The sequence below is a fragment of the Eptatretus burgeri genome, chromosome 6 (assembly GCF_056783735.1).
Source record: "Eptatretus burgeri isolate ZD-2024b chromosome 6, Ebu_testis_v1, whole genome shotgun sequence".
NCBI classification, from domain to species: Eukaryota; Metazoa; Chordata; class Myxini; order Myxiniformes; family Myxinidae; genus Eptatretus; species Eptatretus burgeri.
Genome location: NC_140966.1, coordinates 36,958,466 through 36,967,868, shown reverse-complemented (window position 1 = coordinate 36,967,868; position 9,403 = coordinate 36,958,466). Strand labels below are relative to the sequence as shown.

Here is a 9,403-nt window from a genome sequence, read left to right as displayed (position 1 = left end):
CGCACACTTGAACTCAACTTCCAACTGAACTTTACTGACGAACGCAGCCGTTTATATAAGCCCCGTGGCTTCGCTCTTTCACCCTTGACCCTCTGCCTCCAACCCTTCACCTCTCTAACCGGCTCCCCATTGGCCCGAGGAAAAGTGGGCGTGAATGCTTTTTGATCCATGAATTTGCATATAGCGACCGCCCTCCAATGCCCTGGAGGCGGGGCCAAATCGCCCCTCACTCACCGATTGGACGGAACAAAAGTGGGCGTGAGTCGTTTTTGATCCGTTTTTCTTCGGAAAGTCCGTGATGTTTTTGAACACGCTGCTCGGTGCGCGCCCCGCACGAGTCCAGCATCGGTGCCCACGAGTGGCGCGAGATGGTGTGGATGCGATGGTGGCGAGTTGTGACGGTAAAGGTCGTGGCGGTTGTGGTGAAGCGGCGTTGTGGTTGGTGGTTGTTGTGAAGCGGCGTTGTGGTTGGTGGTTGTTGTGAAGCGGCGTTGTGGTTGGTGGTTGTTGCGAAGCGGCGTTGTGGTTGGTGGTTGTTGTGAAGCGGCGTTGTGGGACATGGTTGGTGGTGGTAGTAATGGCGGCTGGTCCAAAATAAAGATAGTAAAAGAAAAACGGCTATCCTGAAGAGTCGCAGCCCGAGTGAATGACATTTATTCCCTCTAGACAACGGGTTTGGGCCTAACTACACATATACTTACAGAGATATCTCACCTAAGGGACCTGAATGGTGGTTTGTGAATTTCGTCAACCACAACAATATATATATATATATATATATATATATATATATATATATATATATATATATATATTTATATATATATATATATATATATATATATATACATATATATACATACATTGAGTATATATTTTAAGGCTCAATTAATTTTTGTGCTTCAATGCCATCTATCATCCTGTCTAGTTTTAAAGTGATCCGTTAAGCCGCCTTGCGGGGAAAAAAAACCGAAAAATTGTTAATGGACCCACTGACTGACTGAAGGACATCGTTATGGTTTTAAGAGCTCATCAACTCCATCGTTGACACACTAAAAATGGAATGAAAGACATCAGGTGATCATTTAATGGATCAATGAAGGAGTGGATTCATCAACAAAGGAAACAAACACTCGATGGTCCGGCTCCGATATTTTGTGCCACCCTCTGGATGGATTTGTTAACTTTCACACAATCTCATGAAGCAAACTTGTACAACAAAGTATGTACACTTTTGTACAAACTGAACAAATCTATGCTTTTGCTCACACTTGAACTGTCCATGAGAAATGAATAAACTAAGGAAGGCAAAGATTAATAATGGCCACCCTAAAGCACAGTGGTGCACGAGCTGAGCTGAACTTGCCAATTTAACTAATGGCTGGTGAATACATATAAATCGCTGCAGCAAGGTCAACTTTCTTACACAAGGAAACCTCGTTGGGGAGCCCATACATTGCATAGTTTTCGCTGGAGTCCCCAATGTGAACTTTGTTCAGTCCCTACATTTGCAGAAACCAAATAAACAGAACCTATTACTATGCATAACAATTGGAAAACTATTTGATTTGTTCACCTATCCCTCATTTTGGATGAGGGATGCATTCTTGCAAAACACCATGCATCTTGAATTCATCTAAAATTAACCTAGTCTTGCATAGTAAAATGAGGGTTCGGTTGCAGAACCCCTTGCCAAGACCCAATATTCTCACTCCTATCTCACTAAATTACAGACAAAGCTCAGAAAGATTTCAAGAAACAACAAAATTATACACATAAATATAGAAGTAATTATACAACATAAAAATACATATGATTACTCATCAATAGTGGCTGGTCTTTAAACTCACTGACGTGATGTGGGAGGGTAGAGCATTATTGAAGAGATGGTGACGGAGGATCATCAGGGATTCGACCTCACTGGCAGTAGGTAGCAGCATTGTAACATTGAGTGGTGATAGCTCCCCAGAGCTATCATGGCCAGTGAGCATGAATGGGCTAGCAGTATTGTATATACATTCAAGGCAAGAAATAAACTTGAAATTGTTGTTTATTTATTAGTTTGCATCACCCTTTTCCTATGACTTTTAAATTCAAATCGTGCATGAGCAAACCACAAAACGTGCATTTTGGAATTTTGATGTTAAAAATAAACAATCGTGCATGAGCAAATTTGTGTAAACAGAACTGCTTAAAATGAGGGACAGGTGTACATTCTCACTAAAACAACAGACGGTTAAACTGAATAAACAAGGCAGGAAACGTTAAATGTTATTCAACAGAATGCATAAATATCATTTAATCAAAAGATGTTTATGTTTTATTTTTTCTGTCTTAACTAAAGTGGTATATATAGAAGTGCTGTCTGGTTTATTGAAATTTATATTTTGGGTATTCATGTTAACAGGAGTCAATGGTACCAATCAAAAACCATAGGCGGCCATTGTGTGGCTTTACCAGAGACAATCTCTGGAGTCCTGTCCTAATCTTTACGAGGCACTATATCAGCTGCATCACTGCACCCCTCCCTTCTTCCCCTCTCCCCCCATTCCTTCCCCCCTTTTCCCCAGATATGATACAACCAGCAGCCAGATACTGTTTATGCAAAATTAATATTGCATCTATGTGAATTGTAGTTTACTTTATAGATGAAAGTTGTGAATAATTGTACTTGTGTGTCATCCCACAGGTTTCAGAGATTACAAAGAGCACTCAGGAAGCCACTTTTCATCATGCCTGGCATTGTGAACCAACCAAACCTTTCGAATCTCAGGTGCGCCACTTCACAAATATATTGTTGGTCTTTCTGAATAACTCATTCTACCTATTGAATACTCGACTTTGTTAAAGCTTGTGTCAATCTGCATAGGCAGATAGTTCAAAAGATAATGTTATCACCTCAAAATTTAATAAGGTATGGGAATCAAAGAGAAGCTAGGGTTTCAGACATTGGCATTTTGTCCTAGCAAGAGAGCTTAGTTTCAGGCATTAGTCCTGGGTAGCACATCTTTGTTAACTCTCAGTTGATAAAACCTATTATTCATTGTGTAATAGGTGCCCCATTGTGTTATAGGTGCTCACTTAGCTGCCCAGCGAGTTGATAAAACCTATTATTCATTGTGCAGGGTGGCCTGAAAGTCGCTTTACCTCTTCCCTGTAAAAGCATTCAATCTTAAACTCTTTCAATATACATGTTTGATAGTGCAGTATGGTACTTACAATAATTAATCAGTCATTGTATCTATATGCGCTCCATCATTCTCCACGGTGGGGGAGGGGAAGAGAGGGATGGAGGTGCGAGGAATTTAGCAGGGGTAAAGCGACTTTCAGGCCACCCTGTACACGTGACTTGAAAAATGTGCAACTTCAGGTCAAACCAAGTATGTTACATTGAGTGAAAAAATCAAGCATGATCAGATAGTTATTCTCATTGTTTTTTAATTTGATTTCAGTTTCCCTTTACTTCTCTTAATGTTGATCTCAGGTTCATAGTAGAACGTGTACATAATCACATGCAGGATAAATCCATTGATTGATGAGAAGACTAGAGTGTACTTTAATGTGAATTACAATGACATCATTAGACAAGAGTCAAACCAGGCCCAACCCCCTCATAAATCCTTTCCGATTATGATGCACCATATACTGTTACAAAGCATCGGAACGTCTGAAGCAGTTTCTTGGCAAGGGTTATACTGGGTAGTTTGCCCTTGCCATCTCAGCAGTAGTTAGGGAAGGAATGTGGAATTGGACCATCACCATGGTGCCAGCGATAGCTTGCCTGCTCTTTGTGAAAGATACAGTGGGATCTTCAACATCCATTAACTAATGCCAGCAGACGGGACACAATGATGCAGTCTACGTGTAGTTTGGCTTTGTTTGCTTGTACTCTAATATGTTGGATTGCAAATGCAGTGACGTCACACACACACCCTCTATTGAAGGGGGAGTTATGAAACATGATCAAAACAGCATCTTGTTTGTTATTTAGATGCAAGTCGTTCATTATTGGGATTCTCACTTAGCTGCCCAGCGAGGATAAGGCCATTGCTAGCTTTTTAGAAGTTGGGTTCACATTCCAAACTGATGCCGGAGGTTGAGGCTGCACTATTGCCGACAAGTTGTTCTCAATAACCGCAGCGGACTATGTGTGGGGCACAATGTGTAAGTCTGCTCACAGAATTTGGTGGTAATTGGATGTATTTTCCTGTTTATCCTTGCCAAAATTCTCAAGTATTGTATTATCCTTTCACAACACTTTCAAATATTTTTCTGAAAATTGATAAAGAAAAAAGGAAGTTCGATCAGTTAGTCAGGAGTCGCACATAAGTATTTAAAGAGCCGCAGATTGCCGAAACCTGCTCTTGGACATCCTGCCAGCCATAAGAAATCCTTAGTTTTCATTAGTAAAATCTTACCGCCTTTAAATGCACTGGAAAACTCCAATACAGCTGTGACCTTGGGGAAAGTGATGCGACTTCCTTAAGCACTCTGGGTGCTGGAGACTCCATCTTTTGTAACGTCATTCTCTCCGTAGTCAGGAAGGGAAATTACGGAGAAGTCTCCCAACAACCCCCTGCCCCCCTTCCTCATGAGATACCACCCTGTGGGGTTTATCCATGCTATATCCTTTAAATACTGATTGTCAAGCAAGAAAGCAGCGTATTTCATTCTTTGTCTTTCGTATGACTTGTCTGGGGTTTGAACTGCCAACTTGCCCGACTCAGAGCCAACACTAGCCATTATGCCACCAAGTCTGGCAGGAATTGTAATGTATTATCAACATGGGTTAGCTTACTCAGTGCTCCCATCTTAGCACTTGCCTCATGATGCTGGTATCCCAGGTTTGAATCCCATGTACTATGTTTATTTGATACCAGACTCGGTGTTATAATGGTTGGAGCATCTGCTCTGAATGTAGGAGGTCCGTGATTCAAATCCCAGCCGAATCATACCAAAGACTTTTTTAAATGGACACTTGGCATTTAAAATGGTGGAGCACTGACCAACAATGCTGGGAAGGCAATGCCAAACCACTCAGTATAACACTTGCCAAGAAACTGCTTCGACAGCACCAACACTCTGCAAAGAGTATGGTACATTGAAAAAACATTTATTTATCCATCATTTCATAATGTCTTCATAATTCTTTATGTAAAAATACAACAGTATGATGTAACCTATTATTCTTACCCTTTGTGTAATTTATGTAAAGCTCTTCCAGGTGGCATTAAATTTACTTAAAACAAACAAAAGAAAATCACTGAGAATCAGCACGCATTTATTATAACCAGAAATTTGTTGTTGTTTTTAACTTTATCTTCATCAAAGATCTTTTGAATTTATTTTGGGTGTACAATCCCATCGTGATGCTGAGTAAATGGATTATGTGGATCAATGGTCCTTTGTTTTCATCAATAATGCAATTAATAACCACTATTTTAAAATAATGTTCATGTTGTTTTGTGTTGAAATGTGCAAAACAGATCCCTTTCAAAAAGGACAAGGCCTCAGACAGCAAACAAAATGAGAAAAGAGGAAAAGCCAGACTGAGCATCAGCAAGTCATTACAACGATCTGGCACAAGGACAAAACGAGTTCCACGGAAACGACAATGTGTTGTTGATGGTGGCAATGCTGATGATCTAGAAGATATATTTCGTATCCCATCTGAGCCTTGGGAGTCGGGTTCACTGGAATGGAGTATTGATTCTTCTTGTGAGAAGGATTCTTTTCCAAAGGAACTTAAGGGAAAACGTTTGGCTTCTCAGTCAAGACAAAAGGATTATGAAGGTGTGCAACAACCTGGATCTGTTGAGAAATTTCTGACTGCTCCATTTGTTGGCAGTAATCATGGTGGTATGTCCTCAGATGAAGAAGTAGGTGAAACAGTCCTGAAAGTCCAGGAAAGCCTCAGCGATGACCTGCAAATGGGTATTGTATCAGAAGTGAGGGAACTTTGTGATAACGCTGCTCTATCGCTAAATGAAAACTGCAAGATGAGAAGCTTCGATACAGACAATAATCGGGCAACAAATCCGGGGATGGTATCAACAGAGAATGGACTTAAGGTCATGTCTTGCCGAGCTGAAGATGTGTGTGGAGAGAACTCAAGTAGCAATGGAGTAAATGAAGAAAAACTTAGTGCAAAAAGTTGTCGGATCCAAACCGTGGTGAATGGCCTTGGCCATAATACCAAGAAACGCCCCTTACAAGATCGCAGCAAACAAGCAGTGCCAAAGAAAGTGAAATTTGCCACATCGTTATGCACATACGACCAACAAGTGGACAAAACCAGCATTGGTGCATCCAGAACATCGGAAACAGAGCTGAAAGCAACGGCTGGTTTGGTGGTCAAGCTTCTCAACCCCTTCTACAAAAAGGGACACTTTGCTTCCAAGGTTGGAATTTCATTTGCACTGCCATAAAGTTTTTTTTATTTTTTTTTTAGTTTTTTTTTTATTTTTTTAAAGAATATATATATATATGTTTATATATGTATGTATGTGTATATATATATATATGTATGTATGTATATATATATATATATATATATATATATATATATATATATATATATATATATATATATATATATATATATATATATATTTTTTTTTAGTGACAAAACACCACAGCTCCAGTCAGTGCATGTAATGTATACACAAGGATTCTCAAAAAGTTCTGGATGGTTTGCATTTTTCAAAGCTCCACACTCTTGCTGATCATTGTCATTGTTTTATAGTTTTGTACACTTGATCCCTGAGAAGTAAACGGGGCTATCTTACTTTTGAGTGGCAAATTGATTTGTGCACCAACATTTTCAAGGGTAGTACATCTTTTGTGTTATTAGCACTTGCACAACATGAGGTGATCAAACCATTTAGGTTCATGATCGAATGCAATTCCAAACCTGAAAGTTACAGCAAATGCCATACAAAATGTTATCCTGCAGTAGTTAATTATTCTTCAAACTGTTTTCTATGTGGGATATAATATAACGTCCTCATGTTAATGTTTCCAAACTGTTCGGTGTTGAATGTGGCAATAAAATGTCAAATGATCACTGCAATTGTTGATTGATGACTGAAAGTGTTGACTTTCTTTTGGACCCTAATATTTAGCTGGGTATCAGTTTAGTGCAGAGAAATTGACTGAAGATGAGCATATTTGTAGAAACTCATTTTGGCTCGACTATAGGAGCATGTGTAAAAGTTTCCTTTAACATCAAATCATGTTGAAGTTTCAATTTTGTGTTCCTTGCCTCCGTACGTCCACACTCCCACAGGAATTGTTCAAAGGTTTTGCTCGAAGTCTTTCTCATGAGCTGATGGATGATGCTCAGCTCACTCCTCAGAAAGGTAGGCAGTGCAGGATTTGGGGTTGCACGTGAAAAGACATGTGGTGACTGCTTATTTGGAAACACAATGGTCAATTGTTTTGGTGCAGCATCATTCTGCCTTTGGTCACATATGATTGGAAATCTCAGGACTTAAAACTCCGGTAGAGGTTTTGTTTCCTCTTGATATTTGCTTTGGGTACATCGTGAAGGCTGGTGTGCTGATTGCTTGACACACCCACTTGGTGAATAATTGACAAGCGTGTACACTGGTAGTTTTGTGATACTATTCTTCTGGCATTCTCTTCCTTCAGTGGAAAGCGAAGCTCTGAAGAGAATTGAGGACTTTTTTCGGCAACATAAGCATTGCGAAAGCGATGTAGCTTGGAAGAAAACTTAGGCCGAATCTTCTCCCCTGACGACATAGCATTGTGTGATGCAATTTTTTGTGGTTCACCAGTCTACGTTTTAAGTGCTTTGGTGCTTGTATCATTTCCACAGAACAATTTGAACTTTAATTAGCAAAGTTTGCACTTTTCATTTGCCATCTCAGCAGCTGCTGGAAGTTATTTTCCTTAAGAGCCCTATGTATTGTTTAAATTTTTGCTTCCTTGTTTTGCAAACTTTTCTCTGAAGTGCATTCAGTCATCAGGCTTTGCATCCCTACCTCACAATGTGTGTTGGCCCTTCTTGAGCACACTCAATTCCACTCCCACCTCCCTTTAAATCCATTCTCTATTTACTTCTTGTTTGTCCGACAACCATTATACACCTTGCTCTGTCTATACTGTCCATACTTCCCATGTTCACACCCTTCAACTACACCTTGAGTATCACACCATTATCTCCTTTAAACACATGGCTAAGTAGGCTTGAGTTTGAGGGTAGACACTTACATTTTGTTTTCCAAAAGTTCTGAAAATAAAAGATGGAAATTCATTTGATTTGACAACATACGTGCATATACATAATTGGAAATCTTTTTTTAAAAAATTTAATATATACTTATTTAAAGTTAAAAGAAAATCATTAGCACGTCTTGGATGACTGCATCATTTGTATACATTTTGGGGCATGCCTCGTAACCATCTACAAGAGTTAAGCATTCCTGCATGGCATGTCACTTGTACCACTATGGATTGATGCTATGGTGGTACTTTCACTGTCATTGTCAAATTCTGAAATTGCATCAGGCTGCCAGTTGGAATCACCTCAACATCCACTGGCTTCTAAAGAGCGAGTGCACCTGCACAGCTACTTTATAAACAGTACAAAGTCAGGTGGCATATTGACAGATTTGCTGGATAAATGACTGCTGGTGTTTCAAAAAAGCTTTTGTTTGATGTCATACTTAATGGAAATGCCTTGAAATGACATTGTTGCCTTTTCAATTGCCTTGAAATGATGTTGGACATTGATTGTATGATGTTACAATATAGTTTTTGTAGTTGGGAAGTTACATAATTGTTTAAATGTCAAACTATGCATTCTTACTTGAATATTGAAAGTCGAATGCCATTCTGTCAAACTTTTGTCAGGAAGCTGCTAATAAAGGATGTACTTTCATATGGTCATCACTTTTATCGGCCTGAACATGCCGATGTTTCCAACATTTTCATGCCAGAAGAAAAATCTCCGTCGGCACGGTTGCAACCTCAACGATGTATTTTCATTATAATTGTGAATTGTACATGTAATTAACAATGTCTAACTTTTTTTTGTCAAGTTAGCCAATTTTACATTCCCGTCTGAACCCCTGATTTTTGGGACATGCCTCATAACTGCCTACTCGAGATTTGAACTTGAACCCAGATTGAAATCTCATATACAGCACGACTAATGTTCATCATCGATGAATGTTCTTGTAATTTACAACAAAGTACATCAATGTCTTCTAATGTCATTCTCCTGCATGTGATTTATGTACAAGCTCCATCATGAGATCCACTGATTTATTTGTACGTAAGGCAATCAAGACATTAAGTGCAGTTACATAACCTCAAACTCCCCCCCCCCCCCCCGCTCTAAAGGAGATCCCTCATCTCGCAACCCTCAACCATTAAC

General features: G+C 39.4%; 1 protein-coding gene across 3 annotated transcripts in view; it reads left to right on the top strand.

Moving 5' to 3' along the window:
• Positions 1-8,905, top strand: part of RECQL5 (RecQ like helicase 5) — a 169,037-nt gene extending 160,132 nt beyond the window's left edge. For all 3 annotated transcript variants that reach the window (XM_085884577.1, XM_085884576.1, XM_085884575.1), the window contains 4 exons: positions 2,690-2,773; positions 5,487-6,401; positions 7,289-7,361; positions 7,654-8,905. In XM_085884577.1, coding sequence (XP_085740703.1) covers positions 2,690-2,773; positions 5,487-6,401; positions 7,289-7,361; positions 7,654-7,739 — 1,158 coding nt within the window. In that variant the 3' untranslated portion in view covers positions 7,740-8,905. The remainder of the gene's footprint in view (positions 1-2,689; positions 2,774-5,486; positions 6,402-7,288; positions 7,362-7,653) is intronic.
• Positions 8,906-9,403: the final 498 nt, after the last annotated feature.